Genomic DNA, 27,503 nt, shown 5'->3' on the forward strand with positions numbered 1-27,503 from the left:
CAGCCAACCCACCAATTTGTTGTGGAAGCCAACAGGAAAAAACAAGCGGTGCTCTAGGGCAGGTGAGTCAGGAAATTTGTATTTTCTCACATGTGGACCCCGACACAGGAAAACACTCCTAAGTAAAGGTCTGGGCCTCGAGCTAACACAGAGATTCCTTTTTATACACAATTGTCTCAACATCTGTTACACAGGAAGATTGACAGATTGGCTTACAATAGACAAAACGATTTGGTGGGAGGCAAGGCCATTTCACCCTAAAAAGGGGAGTGTATGTTTACAGGGCAGGGAGACTGGCAGCCCAGACCCCGCAAACCTGCCTGCTCTAAATTGGTTCTGCCATCTGCTGCATCAACACAAAATATATGAGACTTTAATAGGAAGGAATTTTAATACAATCAGGAAACAATACAGGAAAGGAAAAGAATCTAGTTTCTAAATCAAGTACCCAAAGTTACCTGTCCCCTCATGGGTAAAACTCCACCCAAGCAGGATTGGCCTAGAGCAAGGCCCCAAAGCCTGCCACAAGTCCAAAGCACCTTTCAGTGGGGACCCACAGGAAATGATCAGAAACAACCAGACAAGTCTGGAGGGAAAAGGGCAAAATCAAAATCAAGATAAAAACTGCCATTGTCCCCACGGGTCTCTCACCCACATCTGTGTCACCCAGTCCACCACCAAAAGGCAAGCATAGTTTCTTCAAGTGTCTCTCGGCTCTATGTGCCTCCTTCAGGTCTCCTTCTGTCTCTCCATCCTGCCTCCTTTTTTTCCTCAGTCTCCTCTGCACATTCTCTCTCTGCTTAGCTCCATCCTCCTTTGGGTGGGACAGGAAACCTGGAACCTCCCCCTTTCCTGTGGACCACCCTGTTACATAGGAAGTAGATGAGAGGGATGCCACAACCCAGAGATTATTCAAAGAAATCCAGCCTGTCTTGCTCTCTGACTCTTTTCCTTATGGAATGCAGCTTTGTTTGGAGAGAGGTATAGAGACCTGGCCATGGATCCGTCACAGGGAAGATAGGCAAGTAAGCAAACTTGCTCATTGCACCTACACTGGAATGCTAATAGCACCTGGATTGAAATGATTATCTGATGGGGCCTGTTACTACAACCATTTGCTTAGTGTTTTTGTTTGTTTTTTTGTTTTTTCTCCATCAAAAGAAAACCAGAATTCAGCTACAAAGATGTTACCTGTCCTACGGCGAATAATTATGTCTACAACCCTAGGGGGTAAGTTCCCATTTAAGTGAGTAGACAAAGCGCACTCTGCCTGATGTCAATCTTCTGCTCCCCCTACCACCTAGCACCTTTGGGCCCCACACCAGAATCCTCCTAAGCATTCTTCAGGTCAGTGACTTAGGCCCAGTCTAGACAAAGGGGAATCCCGGAACACAAGAGGCAGTTCTCACAGAACTCTACATCTGCCAGGTGCATTCCCAGCACCCCATGTGCCCTCACCTGCCTGGGAGGGGTGCTCAGAGCCCAGAGAGGAGGAGGCTGACATTCACAAGGGCCCTGGGAGGGAGGGGTTAGGTTTCGAGTCCAGCTCCCAGGGAGACTCTACCCCTTCCCTGCTCTGTCTCAGGGTCCCTGTCTGTGAAATGGGAGAGCAAGAGCCTGTGCTGTGGACTGTATGAGGGTGAAGAGAACCCACAGTAAACACTCGGCACAGATCTAACACCCAGCAGGTGCTCAGTACACAGGAGCCTGCATGCTGCTGCTGCGTTGCTGCTATTGCTCCATCAGCCCTGGGAGGTGGAGGCTCTTCATGCCACAGGGAGACCTGAGGCTCAGAGAGGGGTTGGGACTCACATGGGAAGGCAGAGACAGAACCAGAACAGGATGTACATTTCCTGGGTCCAAGATCATATGTTTGTCCAGCAGTGTCTGCCTGGGGGTTGTTTTCCCATGAGCACCAGGAGAGGTGGGGAGGGGCCTGCAATGGCTTCGGGGTGTCTCCTGTGCTCTCTTGGAGACAAAAGCACAGGGAGACAGAGCCATGGAACCCAGAACCACGTTCCTGGGCATGGATGTCTCCTCCACCGGCTGCTGCTTTGATAGACCCCACCCTGTTCCCTCCTCCCTGCCGCTCGCCATTGCTTACCTCTTCACTTTTGGTCATAATCTTCCAGACAAGTGTGACAGGGTCTCTCATTTTGCCTTTCAATTTGCATTTACCTGATGATTAGAGATACTGAGCACCTTTTCCTGAACTTGGTTATGTTACAGGGCAGGGAGGGGGCAGCCCAGACCCCGCAAACCTGCCTGCTCAAAATAGGTTCTGCCATCCACCGATCAACACAAAACACATGAGACTTTAATGGGAAGGAACTTTAATACAATTAGGAAACAATACAGGAAAGGAAAAGAATCTAGTTTCTAAATCAAGCACCCAAAGTTATCCATCTCCTTATGGGTAAAAGTCCACCCAAGCAGGATTGGCCGAGAGCAAGGCCCCAAAGCCTGCCACAAGTCTAAAGCATCTTCCAGTGGGGACCCACAGAAAAGGACCAGAAACAACCAGACAAGTCTGGAAGGAAAAGAGCAAAATCAAAATCAAGATAAAAACTGCCATTGTCCCCACGGGTCTCTCACCCGCATCTGTGTCACCCAGTCGATGACCAAAAGGCAAGCGTAGTTTCTTCACATGTCTCTTGGCTCCATGTGCCTCCTCCAGGTCTCCTTCTGGCTCTGCATCCAGCTTCCTTCCTTCCTCAGTCTCCTCTGCACTTTCTCTCCCTGCTCAGCTTCACCCTCCTTTTGGGTGGGGCAGGAAACCTGGAAACTCCCCCTTTCCTGGGGACAACTCTGTTATAATTATTTGCATATCTGCTTTTCAAAAATGTGCATTCAAGTCTATTACTGATATTTAATTGGATTATTGAGTTATATTTTATATACATTTTGGACATGAACTCCTTATCTTGTATATAATTTGAAAATGTTTTCGCCCACTACATGGGTGGTCTTCTCATTTTGTTGACCCAAAATCCCAGGAGCCCCCTGATGATGTGATACACAAAACATCATGCTTAGAGGGTCCTTTTAAGCTAATGGGTGACTTGGCTGGGCCCTAGGAAATTACAGGGCAAGCCTGGTGACCAGAGAGACATAGCTTGGCTTCCAGGGAGAGGGGCTAAGAGTTTGAGGATGGGTCCTTTCCACATGTAAGGCAGAAAGCAGTCTTGTTCTGGAAGAACTGGTATACAAATAAGGAAGTGAGGTTAACATTCAAATTCAATTAGGACTAATATCATTGAACATTAAAATGAGAGTCCAATGCAGCCAAAAGCCAAAAAAGACTCCTCATTGAGAGGGTGTGTCCTATTGTCAATGATATAGTAGTCTGTGTCCCTGGGGACAACTAGGCCTGTAGGCTGCCTTAAGACAAGAGGGCTGGGGTATAGTTTTCTGCTGTTTGTTTGTTTGCTAAATCCATATTGAGATGACTGTACTTTGTACTAGACTATTGCTGGACCCCTGAAGATAAGAGCATGGTTGTGTTTATTCTCTTCAAAGTTCATAGGGGTTGTGGGGGGAGAAAGTGGGGTGAGGAAGGGTGAGGGTTACAAGCTTTTCTTGGTAGAAAGGACATCAAGTCCTGATAACTTCTTCACTTGACACCTAGGGGAGGTTAGAAAAAGAAGAGCAGAGGGAATTGGACAGACTAGAGGTTATTTAACAAAAGGTTGTAGCTACTGCTGTTCAGTGCATGGTTTTATCTAAGGTTTCCAGGGAGAGAGGCTGAGATTAGCCTCGCCACAAAAGCCGAGGATTTCATCAGTTCTGTCTACACAATGTAATCTAAATATAGAAAGGGTTTTTTGGGCTGGAGTCTCCTTGTTGGTGAAATACAGAGGTGCTGGGAGGACTGCACATGGACAGGACTCAGTAGCCCCTGCACTTCCCACCTGTACTGCATCCCTTTGTAGATCTGTGCTGCATCCCTTTGCAGGTCCTGAGCCAAACACCTGTATCCTAAGCCAGTAAGGAGACTGCTCCTGAGGCCTGAGAGTCAGTCTAGCAAACTATCAAGCCTGAAAGCATTTGTGGAATTGTGAGGAATTCGGAATTTGAATATAGGATGAACAAACAGGGTGGATAATCAGGGCACCTCATTGGCAACTGCCATCTGAAGTGGGGAGCAGTCTTTCAGTACAGCATGAAGCCCTGTTGAAACCCTTGGTCTTGTACTAAGTCTGGGGAGTTCATGTCAGTGTTGAATTGAGTTGTAGTACACCCAGCTACTGTTCCAGAGAGCTGCTGTCAGGAGATAAAAAGCCAAACCCCTCTTCCAGAATAAATTCTCTACATGTGGAGAGGTAGGGTCCCCTATGGAGGCTCAAATTCCTGACATCATCCCTCCTTTAGGGCAACCCTTTCAGCTCCTGGTTAATCTGACTGCCAGAATGTTCCCCAGTGTGTATTATCCATTAAAAATAGAAGTAATCATTATGCAAAATGTTAAAAGGTTTCTATGAGCTTTTGCTGAATTTTTACCTCTTGGCTTACCTAAGATGGCCCATTTGACAGGTGAGCAAAGTAAGGCTCAGAGCAATGAAACAGCCAGCCACAGAGTCAATGTCAAATCGAGTCTGAGCTGCAGCTCCTCAGGCCTGTCTTCCTCCAGCCCAGGTCAAGCCAAGCACCTCCAGAAACAATTCCCCAACAGGCAAGGGTCAGCAGGTGTCACTCTTGCACCCAGTGTCCCCAGCTCTGCTTCACAGGGGAATGTTGATTCACTGAGTGTTGAGCAGCCTGTAAAGCAGACCTGGCCTGGAATACACACAGATCAGTGCCCCTCATACATGGCAGGATTTGCACTGGAGATCAGGAAACCCTGAAATCCAGGAGTAGCTGAAACAATGTTTCCTGGGCCTGCTGTAGTTTCCTTCTGAGAGCTGCATTGCACACCACACCCACCTCCCTAGAAAGCCCACATCTCAGTTCTACCTGAAGGTTAGGGGCAGGACTCCCCTCTGAAGTCACCTGCACCTGTATGCTCAATGGCTCCCACCCAGCACGGTGAGTGCCCCGATTCCACACACCTGGCTGCATGTGGAGGTGGCTTATGTGGGTGTCCTGCTCTGCATCTTTGTCCTTAGCATGACTGCCCTGACCACTCCCCTCCCCTGGCCACACCCCAGTGTGATTTCCTCTCAGTGCCTTCCAGTTCTGGCTGCTTGAGGCCTGTTCTTCTCAGTTGGTGTCCCAGGGCCAGGCAAGGTCTGTGGAGGCCTGGGATGAAACTCTGAGCTTGACCTTGGCATGAAACCCCCACCTCCTATGAGCATCAAAACTCAAGGCTGGGGGCCTCCCCGGTGGCGCAGCAGTTGAGCACTGGGTTGCGAAGCTGCCCGCGGCCTCTGCGGCGCCAGTTTGATCCCCGGCTGCTCCCCGGCCACCGGAGGAGGGTCCCACATGGCGCGCAGACCTCTCCTACCGCCCGCTGCTCCCCTCAGCAGTGTACTTCGGTCCTTCTGCCTGCTCTGCTCCCCGCTCTGGCTCTGGTGAATTCTCTCAACCTCCCGCGCTTCTAACTGTACCCAGTGCTTGTATAAAAAAACAAACAAACAAATAAATAAAACATGCCTTAATAAAAAAAATTAAAAAAAAAAAGCTTTAAAAAAAAAAAAAAAAAAACCTCAAGGCTGGGACCCCACAGTAAAGGTCCAGGAGAGGGAAGACTCAGAGGACACAGAACAGTGGGTCTCACCCCACCCCACTCACCCTCCCATCTCATCAGGGATCCTCAATGAGGCCCCTTCTCTCCCCCGGACCCCAGGTCTCCTGAACTTGTCCAGTGTCTCCCACTCCCCTGTGCTCCTCCTTACTATGGCTTTTCTACCACTCCCTTTTCCTTCTTCCCCCAATACCACCTACTAGCAGGTTCCCTGGGGTATGAAAAGCTGGCCTCTGAGTGAGTGCTGGGCAGGCGCTTACCAGGAGGGGAATGAGCCCAATGGACTTGCCTTGGGGGATGCTGGGGCCAAGGGGAACCACTGTTGCCTGTCTGATGTTTCTCACCTCCCACCACCCCACCTCCCAGAGATGACCCAACTTCAACCTGACAAAATAAAGAAGTATAAGGAAGGCCAGAATAAGCCACTGGACTGTGATTCTGGTCACATTCTGGACAAAACCTTGAAAAATCTGGAACCTGCCCCAAAACAGATGCCTTCTTCATCAAGTGAGTAGACAAAGTGCCCTCTGCCTGTTGTCAATCTTCTGCTCCCCCACCACCTCTGCCCCCTCGGGTCCCACCCCTGAACCCTCCTAAACCTTCTTCTAGTCAGTGACTGGGGCCCAGTCTACCCAAGGGGGGATCCCGGACCAGAGGAGGCAGTGCTTACAGGACCCTTCACCTGCCAAGTGCATTCCCAGCACCCCATGTGCCTTCACCTGCCCAGGACAGGTGTTCAGAGCCCAGAGAGGAGGAGGCTGACATTCAGAAGGGGCCTGGGAGGGAGGGGGTAGGTGTCCTGTCAGCTCCCAGGGAGACTCTGGCCTGGCCTCCTTGCTCTCCCCCTTCCCTGCTCCGCCTCAGGGTCCCCATCTGTGACTTGGGAGAGCATGAGCCTGCGCTGTGGACTGTGTGAAGGTTGAAGAGAGCACCCACGGTAAACACTGGGCACAGATCTCACACTCAGCAGGTGCTCAGTACACAGGAGCCCAGATGCTGCTGCTGCTGCTGCTGCTCCAGCTGCCCAGGGGGGCCAAAGGCTCTTCATGCCATAGAGAGACCTGAGGCTCAGAGGGGTGTCAAGACTCACGGGAGGCGGAGACAGACCCAGAACAGGGTGTGCATTTCCTGGGTCCCAGATCAGGACGTTTGTTCAGCAGTGTCTGTCGGGGGGTCATTTTCCCGTGAGCACCACGAGAGGTTGGGGAGGTCCTGAAATGGCTTCAGGGTGTCACAGGGCAACCCCAATATAAAACGGGTTGCCTGACTGTGGGTCCTCACCCATGCACTTAAAAAGGGACTAACACTGCAGGCACACACAAAAGGTTAATACAAGTTTTATTTATAAAAGAAAGGGAAAATGAAGACATGAATAACTCAGGGAGAAAAAGAGGCAAATAAACTCACAAATGCATCCTACCCATTCTGCTGAACTGGAATCCCAATGGCGTGCTGAGAGCTGGCCAAGAGCCAAGACCCTTGAAGCCAAGAGAGCCCCAAGGCCCACATGTCTGGTTTTATACCAACCCTGGCCACTTAACTCCACCCTCAGGTCCCAGCAACCCTCCCTTTGGGTGATGATGGGATTTGGCATTTCCAGTGTCTTGATGGCTTTGGTCTGGAGAGGAGGTGGAGTCCACAAAACCTATTGGAATTAGCTCAGGACATCCTTTCCCCCTAACAGGGGTGTCTCCTGTGCTCTCTCGGAGACACAAGCCCTGGGAGACAGAGCCATGGAACCCAGAACCACTTTCCTGGGCAGGGATGTCTCCTGCACCCGCTGCTGCTTGGGGAGATCTCCACCCCGTTCCCTTCTCCCCTGGGCTCACCATGGCTTACCTCTTGACTTTTGGTCCATAACCTTGCCGACCAGTGTGACAGTCTCCCATTTTGCCTTTCTATTTGTATTTATCTGATGATTAGAGATACTGAGCTTGTTTTCGTGAACTTGGTCATTTGCATATCCGCTTTTCGAAAATGTATATTCAGTCTGTTAATGATTTTTTTTTTAGATTTATTTTATTTATACAAGAACCAGGGTACAGGCCAGATGTACAGGAGGATGAGAGGATTCACGAGAGACAGAGTGGGGAACAGAAAGGGCAGACTGACCGAAGTACACTGCTGAGGGGAGGGGAGCAGCGGGCGAGACAGGAGAGGTCTGTCCGCCATGTGGGTTGCTCTGCAGCTGATGGGGATCAAATTGGCACTGCAGAAGCTGTAACCGCTTAACAGCACTGCGCTCAACTGCCTGCGCCACCAGGGAGGCCCCTGTTACTGATTTTTAATTAGATTATTGAGTTATATTTTATATACATTTTGGACATGAACTCCTAATCTTGTATCTAATTTGAAAATATCTGTGCCCACTCCATGGGTGGCCTTCTCATTTTGTTGACCCAAAATCCCAGGAGCCCCCTGATGATGTGATACACAAAACATTGGATTTTTGTTCTCAGCCACTAAAATCCTGGGAACCGCTGGCATGCTTAGAGGGCCCTTTGAAGCTAATGGGTGACTGGGCTGGGCCCTAGAAAACTACAGGGCAAGCCTGGTGACCAGAAAGAAAAAGGTTGGCTTCCAGGGAGAGGGGTTTAAGAGTCTGAGGATGGGTCCTTTCCATATGTAAGGCAGAAACCATTGTTGTTCTGGAAGAACTGGGTATACAAATAAGGAAGTGAGGGTAACATTCAAATTCAAATTAGGACTAACATCACCCGACATTAAAATGAGAGTCCAATGCAGCCAAAAGCCAAAAGAGACTCCTCAGTGAGAGGGTGTGTCCTATTGTCAAGGGCATAGTAGATTGTGTCCTTGGGGAGGACTAGGCCTGCAGGCTGCCTTAAGACAGGTGGGTTGGGGTGCTGTTCTTCTGTTTGTTTGTTTTCTAAATCTATATTGAGATGACTGTACTTTGTGCTTGACTATTCTTGGACCCCTGAAGATAGGAGCATGGTTGTGTTTATTCTCTTCAAAGTTCACAGGGGTGGGGGGGAATAAGGTGGGGGGAAGGGTGAGGGTTACAAGCTTTTCTTGGTAGAAAGGACATCAAGTCCTCATATTTTCTTCACTTGACACCTAGGGGAGGTTAGAAAAAGAAGAGAGGAGGGAATTGGATAGACTCGAGGCTATTTAACAAAAGGTTGTAGCTATTGCTGCTCAGTGCACGGTTTGATCTAAGGCTTCCAGGGAGAGGGGCTGAGATTAGCCTCGTCACTGAAGCCAAGGATTTCATCAGTTCTGCCTACGCAATGTAACCTAAATATAGACAGGGTTTTCAGGCTGGAGTCTCCCTGTTGGTGAAACACGGATGTGCTGGGAGGACCGCACATGGGCAGGGTTCAGGAGCCCCTGCACCTCCCACCCCTCCTGTGCTGCATCCCTTTGCAGGTACTGAGCCAAACACCTGTATCCTAAATCAGTAAGGAGACTGTTCCTGAGGCCTGAGAGTCAGTCTAGGAAACTTTCAAACCTGAAAGCATGCATGGGGTTGTGAGGACTTTGGAATTTGAATGTAGTGTTGTAGAAATAAATTCTACTTTTTACCCAGGCAGAGGAAGAACAAGCAGTACTTCAGGAATGGTGAAGTCAGGAGAAGCTTTATTACTCATGCATGAGGTCCCAGACCTGGGTATAGTCCCGTAAGGTCTGAGTACCTGTTTAAAGACCAAGAGTTCCTTTTATACACAACTGTCTCCATATCTGTTACATGGATAACATCGTTTTTCAACAGGCACAACCATTTCAGGCAAAGTCCCCAGACAAGAGGGGCAAGGCAAGGGGGGAAAGATGCAGGCATTCAGGGATGGCCTTGGAGAGACAGGCCAACTTGGCCGGCTGCCTGACCTCGTAGATTAGAGTGCTGAGTCCCTGCCATGAATCTTGAAAGGGAAGGAGCTCTTAGGAAGCAAATTTGTTGATTATGCCTGCTTTGGAGAATTCATTACAAATGGGCTGGAAGTCCTGCTGGAATCTTTATTATATTCATTTGCTGAATAATATATTTTCACTTCGGTAGGATAAACCAACAGGGTAGACGATCAGGGCACCTCATCGGCAACTGTCATCTGAAGTGGGGAGCAATCCTTCAGTACAGCATGAAGCCCTGTTGAAACCCTGGGTCTTGTGCTGAGTCTGGGAACTTCATGTCAGTATTGAACTGAGTTGTAGGACACCCAGCTGCTGTCCCAGAGAGCTGGTATCAGGAGATTAATAACCCAGACCCCTATTCCAGAATAAATTCTCTACACGTGGAGAGGCAGGGTCCCCCATGGAGGCTCAAATTCCTGACATCATCCCTCCTTTAGGGCAGCCCTTTCAGTTCCTGGTGAATCTGACTGTCAGAATGTCCTCCAGTGCATATTGTCCATTAAACATAGAAGTAATCAGGGCCTCCCTGGTGGCACAGTGGTTGAGTGCTGGGTTGCGAAGCTGCCTGTAGCCTCTGCAGCACTGGTTCGATTCCTGGACGCTGGACGAGGGTCCCACATGGCGCACAGACCTCTCTTGCTACCCGCTCGCTGCTCCCCTCAGCAGTGTACTTCATCAGTCTGGCTATTCTGCTCCCTGCTCTGGCTCTGGTGGATTCTCTCACCCTCCCCCACTTCTGACTGTACCCAGTGCTTGTATAAATAAATAAATAAATCTTTTTTTAAAAATAGAAGTAATCATTATGCAAAATGTTTAAAGGTTTCTATGAGCTTTTGCTGAATTTTTACCTCTTGGCTTACCTAAGATGGCCCATTTGACAGGTGAGAAAAGGGAGGCTCAGGGCAAGGAAACAGCCACCCAAGGAATCCATGTCCAAGAGAGTCTGAGCTACAGCTCCTCAGGCCTGGCTTCCTCCAGCCCAGGTCAAGCTAGGCACCTCCAGCAAAGATTCCCCAACAAGCAAGGGTCAGCAGGTTTCACTCTTGCACCCGGTGTCCCCAGCTCTGTTTCAAGAGGGAATGTTGAGATTCCCTGAGAGCTGATCTGCCTGCAAAGCCCAACCCGGCCTGGAACACACACAGCTCAGTGCCCCTCATACATGGCAGGATTTGCTGTGGGGCTCAGGAAACCCTGAAATCCAGGAGTGGCTGAAACAACAATCCCTGGGACTTCTGTCATTTCTTTCTGAGAGTTGCATTGCACCCCAAACCTACCTCCCTAGAAAGCCCACAGTCTACATGCAGGTTAGGGGTGGGGTACTCCTCTGAAGGTGCCTGCATCTGTGTCGTCCCTGCCCAGCATGGTGAGCGCCCTGATTCCACTACTTGGCTTGTCTGTGGAGGTGGCTGATGGAGGTGCCCTGCTCTGAATCTTTGCCCTTAGCAGGCCTGCCCTGACCCCTCTGCTCCCCTGGCCACCCCCCAGTGTGCTTTCCTCTGGGTGACTTCCTGCTCTGGCTGCTTGAGGCCTGCATGTTCTTCTTACTTGGTGTCCCAGGACCAGGTGAGGTCTGAGGAGACCTGGGGGTGGAAGCTCTGAGCTCGATCCCTGAAACCCCCACCTCCTGTCAGCATCAAGCTCAAGGTTGGGACCCCAGAGTCCAGATCCAGGAGAGGGAAGACTCAGAGGACACAGATCAGTAGGTGTCACCCCACCCCCCTCACTCTCCTGATGTATTTTTGTAGGGTGCAGGGTCCTGGTATTCACTCTGGGAATGGTTTCACACCAGAGCTTACCGTTGAGTGGCACATGGCGAGTTTCCTGCTGAATTTCTCCGTGAGACAGAGATGTTAGTTATATTTAAAGAACAGGTTTATTTGGGAAAGGGATAGGTTTGCTGAGAGAGGCCTGCATGGTTGCAGGCAGGTGACCTTGAGGAGAGTGGCCTTTGCTAAGGGAGGTCAATGAAGAGAAGTCCCGGCAGGTACAGGTCAAGGCCAGGAAGGGAGGCTGCTGCTCTGCAGAGGAGAGAGGTGGTAAGAAGAGGCACCTATATGGTCACAGGTGGGCAGTGGGAGTGCTGCCTTGAGCCTGTGCAGAGCCTGAACTGATATAGTCCTTTTCCCTTTGGGAGGGGTCACTCCTCCTTGGAGTGGCCTGCTAGTTGCTGATGTTGGGTAATAGGCAAAACCAGGAGCAGATCAGAGATTCCAGGATGGGGCCTAATCGCCATATCTTTACCCTCAGGTCTGTGCTCCACTCCCTATAGCATCTGATTCTGCTTGGGTCTCATGCCTGTGATAAGGTGCTGACACCTAAGGGTCCGACCTCTACAGCTGGGTTAATGGTCGACCCCCACCTCCTTGTGTGAGTCAGGTGTGAGGCCTCCTTTCCAGTTTTTCTATCACTAGATCACTCCCATCCCATCAAGGATCCTGAATGATGCCACCCAATTCCCTGAACTTCAGGTCTCCTGACCTTTTCCAGTGTGTCCCACTCACCTGGGCTCCTCCTTACGATGGCTTTTCTACCACTCCCCTTTGCCTACCTTCCCCAAAACCACCTACTAGCAGGTTCCCTGTGGTGTGAAAATCTGGGCTCTGAGTGAGTGCAGGTAGGAGCTTACCAGGAGAGGAATGACCCCAATGGAGTCTTGCATTGGGAGGTGGTGGGCCCATGGGGTGCACTGTTCCCTGCCTGCCTGATGTTCCTCACCTCCACTGCCCACCCTTCCCAGTGAAGGTGCCCTGTCTCAACAATTGTTAGACAAGCAGGTGGACAAATTGTTTCATAATAGACAAACTGTTTGGTGGGCTACAAGGCCATTTCACATGGAAAAGGGGAGTTCAAGAAGTGGGGCAAGGGGATGCAGTACCTGGAGATTATTGAAAAGAAACAAGCCTGTCTTGTAGGAACGGTGAGGTCAGGAGAAGCTTTATTACTCATGTATGAGGTCCCAGACCTGGGTAGCCCCGTAAGGTCTGAGCACCGGTTTAAAGACCAAGGGTTCCTTTTATACACAACTGTCTCCATATCTGTTACATTGATAGCATCGTTTTTCCGCAGGCACAACCATTTGTGGCAAAGTCCCCAGACAAGGGGGGCAAGGCAAGGGGCGAAAGATGCAGGCATTCAGGGATGGCCTTGGAGAGACAGGCCAGCTGGCTGGCTGCCCGACCCTGTAGATAAGAGTGCTGAGGCCCTGCCATGAATCTTGAAAGGGAAGGAGCTGTAAGTGAACAAACTTGTTAATTATGCCTGAATTGGGATGTTCATGGCACCTGGGCTGGAAGTGTTACAGGGCAGCCCTGATATAAAACGGGTGGCCTGACGGTGGGTCCTCACCCGCGCACTTAAAAGGGACTTATTAATACTCCACTGCAGGCACACACAAAACGTTAATAAAAGGTTTATTTACAAGGGAAAGGGAAATGAGGAAATGTACAACTCAGGGAGAAAATAGGGAAATAAAGTCTTTAATGCGTCCTACCCAATCCGCCAACCTGGAAACCCAGTGGCACTCTCAGAGCTGGCCGCGAGCCATGAGCTGTGAAGCCAAGAGGTAAGAGAGCCCCCAAGGCCCACGTGTCTGGTTTTATACCAAACCTGGCTGCTTAACGCCACCCTCAGGTTCCAGCAACCCTCCCTTTGGTGGTGATGGGATTTGTCTTTCCCAAAGTCTTGATGGCTTTGGTCTGGAGTGGGGGTGCAGTCCACAAAGCCTGTATGGGATTAGCTCAGGACATCCTTTCCCCCTAACAGAAGTTCTGCTGGAATCTTTATTATATTCATTTGCTAATAATGTGTTTTTGCTTCATTGCCATCTGACCCCCTTCCTTTGGAATGCAGCTGTGTTTGAATATGGGTATAGAGACCAGGCCTTGAATCCTTCAAAGAGAATTTGCAAGTAAGCAAATTTGCTAGTTGTGTCTGGATTAGAATGCTTTTCTGAGGGGAACTTTTACTTTATCTATTTGCTTAGTGTTTTTTTTTTCTCCATCATTTCCACCCTTTGATGCCTTTGTGAGTTATTTTCTCATAAGCCATCATCTTCAGAGGTGACAGGATTAATGCCCAGTGGCAGGTATGGGGTGAGTACATACTGGAGTTGTCTTTGATATTTGAGTAAATATGAAGTTGGTAGGCATATCAAGTAAACAGGGGCCAACGATAAGAACCAAGAAGAATAATATCAAGGGTCCTTTAAAGGGTGCCAGCCGCAGGAACCATGGGGTGGGCGAAGGCATCCCACCAGGTTGACTGATGCAGGGTGCCCCATCTATGATTAATTCGATCTTGGAGATGGGTGTTTCCTGAACTACCCCAGATTCATTTGCATAGAAACCACATTCTTCTTGTAAATACAGGCAGATACCTCTGTGGGCAGCAGTGAAGAGAGCACGTCCTCACCAGTTTTGGAGTACCAGAGCTGCCAAGGAATCAAGTTGTTGATGGTGGGTTAGGGCTGATTTTAGGAAAGCATCAAAATCTGACTTGAGTTGGCCTCCCAGTGCATTATAATGGATCCGAGACACTCTTACTCCAGCGGCTCCCACGGCTGCCCCAGCTGCAGCTAGCAGACCCCCCTACAACAGGGATGGCAAAAGGGGCTCTTTTTTCACCGTGAGGAGGCTTCCATATCGAAAGCGCATCCCTCCCAGTCCAAACAGACAGGTTAGGCACCAGATTAACAATGAAGCATTATCGCTTGTATGGTGTAATACACTGATACACTCCCTGAGCACAGGCCAGGTAGGTGCCCTTTGAGGCTAAGGTCCTGGAGGTGTGAGCCAGAGGATTTGTGGCATTTCCCCATAGAGTCACAACACCTAGGACAGGATTCAAGGAGGAGTTGAGTGAGATCTCCGGAGAGAACGAGCCCAGGTCGAGTATGACTCTGTATTACTGGACAGGACCTGGTTTCATGCAGATCCAGCGATCTGAAGTGAGGGCCATGTGGGAGAGGTTGAGAGCCAAGTGCGAAGCACTGATCATGCCTGTTAACTGGGACACAGACATTGTTGGGAGAAATCAGAGGAATCCCAGGATGGTGGGAGACCAGAGATCTCCTTTCACTCTTGTGGGCCTCCTGTTAAGCTGGGTACAAATGGCCCCCTTTGCCATCCTGCTTGTAGGGGTTCTGCTAGCCCCATCTGGGGCAGCCATGGGAGCGGGGTGAGTGTCTCGGATCCATTATAATGCACTGGATGGCCAACTGAAGTCAGAGTTTGATGCTTTCATAAAATCAGCCCTAATTGTTGTCGTTTTTGGAGTCTGTGGGTTTGGAGTGTGGGGTCCTTGGGTTCCCTCTGGGAAAGGTTTCACCACAGATCCCCTTTCAGCAATACGTGGCAAGTTTCCCAGGCGAGTTTCTCCTTGAGACAGAGATATTAGTTATACTTAAAGGACAGGTTTATTAGGAAAAGGGACAGAGGAATAAAGGATGCTTGCATAGAAAAAAGCATGCAGGAAGAGCTGCCCCAGAAGGGACAGGTTTGCTAAGAGAGGCCTACATGGCTGCAGACCTTGATAGGTCACGGGCAGGCAGGAAGCTGCTGCCCTGTGGAGGGAGAGAGTTGGTGAAAAGAGGCACCTGCAGTCACAGGTGGGCAGAGGGATTGCTGCCGGAGCCAATGCAGAGAATGCACGGATATAGTCTTCTGTTTGGGAGGGGTCACTCCTTGTGAGTTGGTTGCTAAGTTTGGATAACTGTGCAGGTTTTGAAAGGGACAGGAGATTCTACACGGGGGTTCAATCTCCATATCTTTACCTTTGGGGTCCATGTTGGGCTCAATCTCCATATCTATAGGCTGTGCCTGGAGATACCAGTGTGGACCAGAACTGGGGATGCTAGTGTAGACTGCCAGAATGGCTATGCTAATGTCTTTTGCTCCCACCTCCTTGTGTGAGCCAGATTTCTGGTCTTGTGGCACTTCCTTTTTTTAGTTTTTTCTTTTTCTATTCTTGTCCTCCATCAGTCAGTAAGACAACTTCTGGTATAAGAGGGGCTGAGTGGGTTCCCCCACCCCCACCCCAGCATCTAGGGGGGAGGCGAAGGGGTAGGGGGAGAGGGAGAGGAAAAGGAAGAAGTGGACTAATCTGGAGGGGATGGGGGCTGATGGGGAGGGAGCCGAGAGAGATGCTGTTAGGGTGGAGGGGCCCAGCTAAGAGGATGGCAGGAGATTTTTGTTTGACACTACGCTTGAACAAGTGAGGTTGCTCAGTGAGGATCTCAATCCAGACCTGAATATAAATACTTTGATCAGGATGTCCCAGTTTTCTGAATATTACTCCCTATAGGCTGTAGGGAGGTCAAGTGAACTCTAAGAGGGCCATCCAACATTGAAACTAGGCCAGTCTACCTCACGGGATTATTTTTCAATTTTTTTTTTTAAGATTTATTTATTTATGCATATAGAACTGTGGTACAGGTCAGAGGTGTGGGCAGTGAGAGGATTCACCAGAGACAGAGTGAGGAACAAAACAGGCAGATCTACTGAAATAACACTGCTGAGGGGAGCAGTCAGGAGAGGTCTGCTGTGCCATGTGGGTTGCTCCCTGGCCAGGGATTGAACTTGTGCTGCAGTGGCTGTGGATAACTTCATAGGTTGCATCCCTACACTTTGTGCCACCAGGGAGACCCTACCTCACAGAATTTTTATTTTTTTTTAATTTTTTTTAAAGATTTATTTATTTATTTATGCAAGCACTGGGTACAGTCAGAAGCACAGGAGGGTGAAAGAATCCACCAGAGTCAGGGCAGGGAGCAGAACAGGCAGACCGATGAAATATACTGCTGAAGGGAGCAGGGGGCGTAGCAGGTGAGGTCTGCGTGCCATGTGGGACCCTCACTGGCAGCCGGGGATCAAACGGACACGGCAGAGGCTGCAGGCAGCTTCGCAGCCCAGCACTCAACCGCTGCGCCACCGGGAAGGCACTCACAGAATTTTTAAAGATTATCTCCATTAACAGAAGTTCTGTAGTCACTGGCCTTGTCCTGAAAGAACTTAAAACGAGACAGTAAACAATCGAGGGGAGTAATGGGAGTGGAGGATGACTGTCCCGTCCCACGATTTCCAACCTATAAAGAACAGGAAGTTAAACAACTAAGAATGACAAAGACAAATTGAAGGGTAGGAGACAAAAAAGGGAGACAAGTGGCCACACAGACAATAGCCAACTGGTCAGCCGACGGATCGGTTGAACCACAGAAGGCCCAGGAGGGTCTTCTAACACAGGAGGCGATGACATCTCATCACCATGCCTGGACTCTGAAAGTAATGCTGCATCCAGCCTTCCCTTGAGTCCCCAGTACAAGAGAGCTCTTGAACACAAACTCACCTCCGGAGGACACCAAGACACAAGAGAGTCAGATCTGCAGAACAAAGGTGCAGTTTTGGTCTCAAGTTCCCTCAGAGGGGTGCCTAAAACCCCTCAGGGGGAAGGCTGACTCTGCATGTGCTAGGAAGCAATCTCAATGGGGCCTCCAAAAATGTTGTAGAGTCTCCCCCTAGACTCGGACCAGAGTCTGAATCAAATTAAAGAAGTCTTTATTATAAATAGTGCTGCATAGGTGCACGGGTGCTCTTTTGAATCAATGTTTTTGTGTCCTTTGGGTATAGCCCTAGGAGTGAAATTGCTGGGTCATATGGTAGCTCTGTTTTTAGTAGACTGAGGAACCTCCAGACAGCTTTCCACAGTGGTTGGAACAGTTTGCACTCCCACCAGCAATGTAGGAAACAACCCAAATGCCCAAAATAGATGACTGGATCAAGAAGATGTGGTACATATACACAATGGAATACTATTCAGCAGTCAAAAAAGATAAACTCATGCCATTCACAGTAACCTGGATGGAGCAGGAAGGAATTAAGCGAGAAGTGAAATAAGCGAGAAGGAAAAAGAAAAATATTGGGTGGTTTCACTTATAACAGGAACATAGGGGAACCAAATAAGACATCAGTGTAAAAAGAAATAATAATAACAGTACAAAACACAACAGAGCAAAAACAGACAATTATAAATCAGAGACATACTGCAGGGGAGGAGGAGGGAGAGGGAAGGAGGGAGGGAGGAGCACAGGGGACTAAGATGATGGTGCACAGGTGCACTGGTGAAGGAAACTCTATGGGGACTACACCTGAAGGGGTGGGGGGAAGCAAATATTGTTTAAAAAAATGAAAAAGAAAAAAAAAAGCCTTTATTAGCCGACCGGCAACTGTGCCTCTTGTAGGGAGCAGCCCTGAACAGGGGGTGATAAAGGTTTTTAAAGCCAAAAACTGCACCTGTGAGTTTGCAGTTGCCACAGCAAGCAAAGTACAGAAGCCAAACTGTGCTGTTTACAAGCAGCAGAGTGTTTCAGTACATTCCATGTTTCAGGTACAAAGGGTACATACATCTTATTTTTTTTAAAGATTTATTTATTTATGCATACAAGAGCTGGGGTACAGGCCAGAGATGCGGGGGTGAGAGGATCCACCAGAGACAGAGTGGGGAACAGAACAGGCAGACTGACCGAAATACACTGCCCAGGGGAGCAGTGGGTGAGACAGGAGAGGTCTGCCCTGCCATGTGGGTTTCTCCCAGGCCAGCCGGGGATCAAACTCGTGCTGCAGAGGCTGCGGATTGCTTCATAGTGCAGTGCTTAACCCCTTGTGCCACCAGGGAGGCCCCATCTTATTTTTGACAGGAACCCAGCCTCTATTGTTTTGGTCTGGAATTTTCCCACAGCCCTAACTTGTCCTCCTGAGCTAACTCAAGCTTAGGCCCTGTGTGGTCTGCATTTCATATTGCCCTATGTCACAGCTGGTCACCAGATAATGTGAAAAGCCCCGCGTTGGGCGCCACTAATCCTGAAATTGGTCAACCATAAGGTGCCTCTGCAAATTGACCAGACCCAATTGAAGAATGATACCACTTGTCCACATACTAGAGTTTGGATTTTTGATAGTAATGTACAGGGGGACACACTGATTGTCAGGACAGGTATTATCAGGGTATCCCCGTGCTAGGCTAATAGGAATGTCTGGTCGAGGTTGAATGTCCAGAGGTAAGCAGAGTTTTTTTTCTCTCTCAATAGACTGGGTGACCCAGGATTCACATCCCCATCCCAAGGAACAGAATTGTTTCCATCTGTCAGGCTTCCCTGGGGTGGGTCCCCCACAAATGCATATATCTCTGTTCATGAGATCTGAATATTTTCCATAATAGGAATACCTCCTAGCCCAGTCTTGCTGCTTATCAAGGCTCTGGCACCCGTTTACTTTTAGCCAGATCTGAGACTTTCCTTTTTCCCCAGGCAGTGGAGGTGATAGGGATGTCAGTAGGGGGTTTCTGTGGAAGGATCTGGAATTCTCATCTTCAGGTCACAGTCATTCAGAGTTCAGAAGATAAGCCCCTGCATGGGCAGGGTTGGGGGGGTGGTCAGGAGCAGGTATAGGAGAACATTGACAAGCAAGCTCATCTTACAAGACATTTGGAAAATTATGCTGCCACACCACATCAGGTAGCCTAAGGCAAGAAGGAGTCTAGCCTTCCAGCCCCAGCTATCAGGGGCCACTGTGGCCAGTCCAACTGCCAGGAGGGCTACCAGGAGACCAGTTGGAATAACAAACCAGAAGTCACACATGTGGAGGGTCCTCAAGCTTCTGTCCTCAAGCGTAGACTGACAAGCTTCCCGGTTGTAGTAGGAGCAGGGCTGCTGTCTGGAGCCGGCAGGGTGGGCTGACCCTTTCATAGTCTCAGGGGGAGAGGATAGTCCTCTCCCCACACTGGCTGAAGCACCTTCCTCTTCTGGATTGCAGGCTCATTTAACCCTGCCATGTGTAACCAGGGATGAAACCTGAGACCCTTAAAGCAGGAGGGGTAGTTAAAATAACAGTGGAGGGGCCAACCATAGGGGATTGAGAAGTTCCATTTTCCAATCTTTTACCCACACAGCGCATCTCCTGGCTGGTAGGGATGTACCCGGGACCGAGGGGGATGGGTGGTCTCTCTAAGGAGTAACCTTGAAGCTCATAAGTGTAGTGCCTATAGCCTGGAGCTATTCTGTCAGGTTTTTAGCCCCTAAGTGATGCCGGTCCCCGGGGACACTCCCCAAACAAGGTGGAGGTCCTGCATATAATAACTGAAAAGGAGAAAAATCTGGCTTCCAGGGGCACAATGTGTTCTGAGGAGGGCCTGAGGAAGCAAGTCCAGCCATGGCACACGTATCTCCTGCACAAATTTGCTGAAGGACTTTTAATAGTACCGCTCATTTGCTCAGCTTACCCTGGACTCTGAGGCCGGTGTGCTGTCTGTAACTTCCAGGATATATTAAGAGCTTTAGCTACTGACTGGATGACGTCTGCCACAAAAGCCAGGCCATGGTCACTGTGTATTGTCAGGGGAAGCCCAGATCTCGGGGTGATTTCTCTTAAAAGTGCATTAGCCTCCTGCCGGCCCTTTCCCTTCAGGTGGGATGAGCTTCTGCCCATCCAGAGTAAGTACTCGCTGATACCAGGAGAGGCTTGCTCCCCTGCTCAGAGGGACGCCAGTAAAGTCCACTTCTAAGTCTTGGAAGGGAGCTGTTCCCTTCTTTTGTATTCCAGGTGGGGGCCTGGGAGCCTGCTTAACATTATTCTTTTTTTTTAATTTATTTATACAAGTGTTGGGGTACAGGCCAGATGCGCGGGAGGGTGTGAGGATTCACCAGAGACAGAGCGGGGAACAGAACAGGCAGACTGGTTAAATACACTGCTGAGGGGAGCAGCAGGCGAGACAGGAGAGGTCTGCCGCACCATACGGGACCCTTGCCGGCCGACCAGAATCGAACCAGCGCTGCAGAGGCTGTGAAGAGCTTCATGGTGCGGCGCTCAACCGCCTGGGCCACCAGGGGAGGCCCTCTTTTTTTTTTATGGTAGCCCCATTTTTAGTAAACTGATGAACCTCTAGACAGCTTTCCATAGTGGTTAGACCAGTTTGCACTCCCACCAGCAATGCAGGAGAGCTCCTTTTTCACCGCATCCTCACCAACATTTGTTGTTGCTAGTTTTTTTTGATATGTGCCATTCTCACTGGTGTAAGGTGGTATCAGTGTGGTTTTGATTTGCATTTCCCTGATTATAAGGGATGTTGAACACTTTTTCATATGCCTGTTGGAAAAATGTCTTTTAAGTTCTTCTGCCCATTTCTTGACTGGATTTAGTTTGTTTTTGTTGAGTTGTGTGAGTTCTTTGTATATCTTTCTGATCAGTCCCTTATCAGTTTTATGGAGTGCAAAAATTTTTTCCCAATCAGTGGGATGTCTGTTTTGGTTAATGTCTCTTTTGCTGTACAGAAGCTTTTCAGTTTGATGTAATCCCAAGTGTTTATCTTTTCCTTGACTTTCTTTGCTTTGGGTGATGAGTCTTTAAAGATGTTTCTGAGATGTATGTCTTGTAGTGTTTTACCTATATTTTCTTCTATATATTTTATGGTTTCAGGTCTTATGTCCAGGTCTTTGATCCATTTTGAGTTGGCTTTTGTGCATGGTGAGAGGTAGTGGTCTAGCTTCATTCTTTTGCATGTGGTGGTCCATTTTTCCCTGCACCATTTATTGAACAAACTGCATGTTTCAATGCATATTCTTTGCTCCTTTGTCAAAGATCAGTTGTCCATATAAGTGGCTTTATTTCTGGACTCTCTATTCAGTTCCATTGGTCTGTGTGTCTGTTTTTGTTCTAATACCAAATTGTTTTCATTATTATGACTTTACAATATAGCTTCAAGTTTAGAATTGTGATGCCTCCTTTCTCTTTTGTTTTCATCAGTAGGGCTTTGACTATTTGTGGTTTTTTATGGTTCCATATGAATTTCATCAGTATTTGTTCTATTTCTTTGAAGAATGCCATTGATATTTTTACTGGAATACAGTTGAATCTGTATATTGCTTTTGGTAGGATGGCCATTTTAATAAGGTTAATTCTTCTGATCCATGAGCGAGGGATGTCTTTCCATTTCTTTGTGTCTTCTTCTATTTCTTTTAACAGTGTTTTATAATTTTCTTTGTATGGGTCCTTCACGTCTTTTGTTAGGTTTTTTCCCATGTATTTGATTTTTTTTGTTTCAATTATAAAATGGATGGTTTTCTTGATTTCTTCTTCAGATTGATTGTTTATGTATAGGAAGGCTACTGATTTTTGTGTTGATTTTGTATCCTGCTACTTTACTAAAGTGGTTGATTATTTTGAGGTTTTCTGTGGAGCTTTTTGGGTTCTCTATGTATATTATCACATTGTCTGCAAATAGTGATAGTTTTATTTCTTTCCCTATTTGGATTTCTTGTATGTCTTTCTCTTGTCTTATTGCTCTGGCTAGGACTTCCAGTATTATATTGAAGAGCAGTGGTGAGAGAGGACGTCCTTGTCTTGTTCCTGATCTTAAAGGAAAGGCCTTCAGCTTTTTGCTATTGAGAATAATATTGGCTGTGGGTTTGTCATATATGACTTTTATCATGTTAAGTTATATTCCTTCTATCCTGAGAATGTCAAGGGCCCTCATCATAAATGGATGTTGGGCTGTTGAATGCTTTCTCAGCATCTACTGATATGATCATATGGTTTTTATTTTTCTTTTTATTGATGTGTTGGATTACACTTATTGATTTTTGTATGTTGAACCTCCTTGTGCCCCTGGGATGAATCCCGCTTGATTGTGGTGTATTATCCCTTTGATGCATTGTTGAATTCTGTTGGCAAGGATTTTGTTGAGGATTTTTGCATCAGTGTTCATTATGGAGATTGGCATATAATTTTCTTTTTTGTGTATTGTCTTTGGTTTTGGTATTAGTGTAATATTGGCTTCGTAGAACATATTTGGAAGTATTCCTTCTTTTTCAATTTTTTGAAGGAGTTTATGCAGTCAATAATTCACTGCTGAACGTTTGGTAGAATTCATTTGTGAAGACAGTCTGGGCCTGGGCTTTTGTTTTTGGGGAGCACTTTGATTACTGCTTCAGTTTCGCTGCTTATAATTGGTCTGTTTAGTTGTTCTATTTCTTCTTTATCCAGCTTTGGATGTTTATATCATTTTAGGAATTTGTCCATCTCTTCTGGATTGTTTCATTTATTTGCATGTAAGTGTTCATAGTAAGCTCTGATTATTCTTTTGATTTCTACTGAGTCTGTTGTGATTTCTCCTCTTTCATTTGTAATCCTGTTTATATGTGTTTTCTCCATTTTTTTTCTTTGTAAGCCTGGCTAGATGTTTGTCTATTTTGTTTATTTTTTCAAAGAACCAACTTTTAGTTTTGTTGATCTTTTGGATTGTTTTTTTAATTTCTATTTCATTTATTTCTGCTTTGATTTTTGTATTTCCTTGCTTCTACTGGCCTTAGGGTTTGCTTGTTGTTCTTTTTCTAGCTCTTTGAGATGTGAGATTAGGTTGTTTCTTTGAGTTCTCTCTTGTTTCTTGATGTGCACCTGTATTGTATTTTCCTCTTATTACTGCTTTTGCTGCATCCCATACAATCTAGAAAGTGGTGTCCTCCTTGTCATTCAACTCAAAGTATTTTTTTAATTTCTTCTTTGATCTCCTCATTAGTCCAGCGGTCTTCCAGTACTCTGGATTTCAATCTCCATGAAGTGGGAAGGTTCCTTGTTTTCTTTTCATGATTTATTTCTAGTTTGATGCCTTTATGATCAGTGAAGATAGTTGGAATGATTTTGATCTTCATGTATCTGTTGATGTTTGTCTTGTGGCCCAATATGTGATCAATTCTGAAGAATAATCTATGTGTGCTTGAGAAAAATGTGTACTCTGTGTACTTGGATATTTTTTGGGTGCAGTGTCCTAACAGATGTCTGTTAACTCCATGAGTTCTATGTCTTTACTTAGGGCTCAAGTGTCTTTATTTACTTTTGTCTCGTTCATCTGTCCATTGGTGAGACTGGAGTGTTGAAGTCTCACACTATATATGTATTTTCTTCAATGTCTGTTTTCAGAGATGATAATAATGGTGTAATACATTTTGGTGCTCCTTCATTTGGTGAGTATATGTTGATGAGTTGCCACAAGCCAGCCGCAGCAGCCTGGGTATCAGGGGTTCCTGAAGGATGGGAGAGCGTCGGTGCAATCAGAGAAAGAGCATAAGGAAGACACAGACACAAGTGTTTCGTGCTAGTATCTCCTGCTGAGGGTCTCAGCGGGTCTTTATTTATACATTAAAGCAAGCATAAGATAACATCAGTATATGCATTAAAGTAAAGCAGAAACAATTAATACATTCCTTTCCCATGGACATCTGGCATCTACATGCACTCTAAAGAAAAGTGCCCTTTAGGGTTAATAGATAAAGGAATTATACTGAACTTCATTACTAGGTTAGTCAATCATTTAAAACAGGGGATAATCATCAGTGCACATCCTTTCACTAAAGTTGTGTCATCAAAGACTATCTATATCTTTATGGCCTCCAGTTGGAAGTCAGCAGCATGGAGTCAATCAGTAGTGTCTCCTGTTTGCTAGACTCTCATTCTCTTAAATCATCAAGTTTCAACTAAACTTCTAAGAGGTACAAGGGTCAGGAGCTTAAAACAAATTCTCAGTGTGTTTTGTTGAGTATGCTCACCCACCTAGTGTCCTCCAGTGTGCCTTAGCCCAATTCAATGTTTAATCAGAACTTTAACTACGCAAATAGGTTATTTGCTCCTGTGGCCAAGAACAAAAGGTAGAGAACATATGCAGGTTATGACAAGATCTTCAGCCCCATGGTGTGAGGCACGGGGGTTCTTCAGCCCCATAGTGTGGGGCAGTCAACCTGCTGCGGTAATAGCAGCCCCCGCAGTTCGCCCTTTTTTGTTTTTGGCCAGCATTTGCAAAGTTTTTACCTCAATATGAGTTTGTTTAATGGCTCTAAAAAGGAGCTTAACAATAAGTGGGAGGAGAAAAAGGAGAAGCATGAAAACAAACACCACGAGACCTATGGAAATGAAGGAGGGGAGCCAGGCAGACTTGATCGTAAAATGCTGTAAAGTAGCCAGAAAGGAGTCAGCCACTACTGCAGGAGTAGAAGTGGGTGTATAGGCAAGGCTAATAGCCTGAATGTCATCCTGAAGAGACAAAAGGTCTAAGGAGACATTAGTGTTATCCCAGATGCCCAAAAGGTGATTTTTAACATTATTCCACGAAACAGAGATGAATTATGAACATGTGGAGTAACGCAAATCCATTTATAATCAGAGTGACATCTAGTGGTAAGATGTGTTTTATTTTTTTTTTATGTTACACTTTTATTTATTTATTTATTTATTTATTTTTAATGTTCTAAATTATTTAGTTATTCAATGTTTAAGAATTCCCATGAAAAGCATCTTTTCAAAGATGATCTTTAAAGTTACTTGGGGTAATTTTTTTTAAATAAATTTTATTTTTATATTCCCCATACAATTGCAATCCCCTTATTTTGACCCCAATCCCTCCCCCCCCACCCCCCACCCCCCATAGAGTGTCTCTGGTTCATAGTTTTTTGTTGATTTTGATTTTCACTTTCTTATAGTTATTCATTTTCCTGGTCCCTTATTTAAGTTTTCTAGATTCCTGCTATGAGTGAGACCATCCGGTATTTTTCTTTTTCTTTCTGGCTTATTTCGCTGAGCATGATCTCTTCCAGCTCCATCCATGTTGCTGCAAATTGCATGTGTTTATCTTTTTTGAATGCTGAGTAATATTCCATGGTGTATATGTACCACATTTTCTTGATCTAGTCATCTATTTTTGGGTATTTGGGTTGTTTCCAAAGCTTAGCTATTGTAAATAGTGCTGCTATAAACATAGGGATGCAGGTGTTCTTTGGAATTGATGTTTCTGTGTCCTTTGGGTAAATACCTAGGAGTGGAATTGCTGGATCATATGGAAGCTCTATGTTTAGTAGGTCCAGAAATCTCCATACAGCTCTCCATAGTGGTTGGAGCAGTTTGCACTCCCACCAACAGTGCAGAAGAGTTCCTTTTTCTCCACACCCTCGCCAACATTTGTTGTTGCTAGTTTTTTTAATATGTGCCATTCTCACTGGTGTGAGATGGTATCTCATGGTAGTTTTGATTTGCATTTCCCTGATGACAAGTGATGTTGAACATTTCTTCATATGCCTGTTGGCCATTTGCATTTCCTCTTCAGAGATGTTTCTTTTTAGCTCTTCTGCCCATTTGTTGACTGGATTATTTTCTTTGTTGTTGAGTCTCATCAGCTCTTTGCAGATTTTTGTGATCAGTCCTTTATCATTAGTGTTGTGTGCAAAAATGTTCTCCCAGCTGGTGGGGTTTCTCTTTGTTTTTGTTATTGTCTCTTTTGCTGTGCAGAAGCTCTTTAATTTGATGTAGTCCCAGCTGTTGATCTTTGTCTTCACTATCACTGCTTTGGGTGATGTGTCTGTAAAGATGTCTTTGATGTGCATATCACGTAGTGTTTCACCTGTATTTCCTTCTATGTATTTTATGGTTTCAGGTCTTATGTCTAGTTCTTTAATCCATTTTGAGTTGATTTTTGTGTATGGTGTGAGGTAGTGGTCAAGCTTCATTCTTTTGCATGTAGCGACCCAGTTTTCCCAGCACCATTTATTGAACAAACTTTCTTTGCTCCAATACATAGTCTTTGTTCCTTTGTCAAAGATTAGTTGACCAGGGCCTCCCCGGTGGTGCAGCGGTTGAGTGCTGGGTTGCAAAGCTGCCCGCAGCCTATGCGGCGCAGGTTCAATCCCCTGGCTGCTCCCTGGCCACAAGAGGAGGGTCCCGCGTGGTGCGCAGACCTCTCTTGCCGTCCACTGCTCCCCTCAGCAGTGTACTTCGGTCCTTCTGCCTGCTCTGCTCCCCGCTCTGGTGAATTCTCTTACCCGCCCGTGCTTCTGACTGTACCCAGTGCTTGTATGTATAAACAAACAAACAAATAAATAAATAAATCTTTAAAAAAAAAAAAAGATTAGTTGACCATAAATCTGTGGGTTTATTTCTGGATTTTCTATTCAATTCCATTGGTCTGTGTGTCTGTTCTTGTTCCAATACCATGCATTTTTGATGATTATGGCTTTGTAGTATAGTCTGAAGTCTGGGAGTGTGATGCCTCCATTCCCTTCTGTTTTTTTCAGGAGAGCTTTGGCTATTCATGGTTTTTGGTGATTCCATATGAACTTCATCAATAATTGTTCTATTTCTTTGAAGAATGACATTGAAATTTTTATTGAAATAGCATTGAATCTGTATATTGCTTTTGGTAGGATGGCCATTTTCATAATGTTTATTCTTCCAAGCCAAGAGCAGGGGATGTCTTTCCATTTCTTTGTGTCTTCTTCTATTTCTTTTAACAGTGTTTTGTAGTTTTCTTTGTATAGATCCTTTACCTCTTTTGTTAGATTTATTCCCAAGTATTTGATTTTTTTTTGTTTTGATAATAAAAGGGATGGTTTTTTTTGTTTTCTTCTTCTTCAGATTTATTGTTTGTGTATAGGAAGGCTACTGACTTTTGCGTGTTGATTTTGTATCCTGCCACTTTACTGAACTGATTGATGAATTGAATTAGTTTTTCTGTGGAGTTTTTGGGGTTCTCTATGTATATTATCATATCATCTGCAAATAGTGATAGTTTGACTTCTTTTCCTATTTGGATTCCTTGTATGTCTTTCTCTTGTCTTATTGCTCTGGCTAGGACTTCCAGTATTATATTGAAAAGCAGTGGTGAGAGTGGACATCCTTATATTGTTCTAGATCTTAATGGAAATGCTTTCAACTTTTCACCATTGAGAATGATACTGGCTGTTGGCTTGTCATATATGGCCTTTATGATGTTGAGGTATGTTCCTTGTATCCCAAGAATTTCAAGGGCTTTTATCATGAATGGATGTTGCACTTTGTCAAAACCTTTCTCAGCATCGATTGATATTATCATATGGTTTTTATATTTCTTTTTGTTGATGTGTTGGATAACGTTGAAACCAAGAGCT

The 27,503-nt window shown here is 46.4% G+C and overlaps 1 protein-coding gene across 9 annotated transcripts in view; it reads left to right on the plus strand.

The window, feature by feature from the left end:
* LOC119233047 (uncharacterized) overlaps positions 1-27,503 on the plus strand; it is a 79,827-nt gene that overhangs the window by 21,757 nt on the left and 30,567 nt on the right. For all 9 annotated transcript variants that reach the window (XR_008549773.1, XM_054689827.1, XM_054689830.1 and 6 more), the window contains 2 exons: positions 1,162-1,230; positions 6,050-6,190. Coding sequence is in view for 8 of the 9 variants with exons in the window: in XM_054689827.1 (XP_054545802.1) it covers positions 1,185-1,230; positions 6,050-6,190 (187 nt within the window). In the remaining variant the exon portion in view is untranslated. The remainder of the gene's footprint in view (positions 1-1,161; positions 1,231-6,049; positions 6,191-27,503) is intronic.

This window comes from Talpa occidentalis, unplaced genomic scaffold (genome assembly GCF_014898055.3).
Source record: "Talpa occidentalis isolate TD23 unplaced genomic scaffold, MPIMG_talOcc4v2.1 talOcc4.7, whole genome shotgun sequence".
Classification (NCBI taxonomy): domain Eukaryota; kingdom Metazoa; phylum Chordata; class Mammalia; order Eulipotyphla; family Talpidae; genus Talpa; species Talpa occidentalis.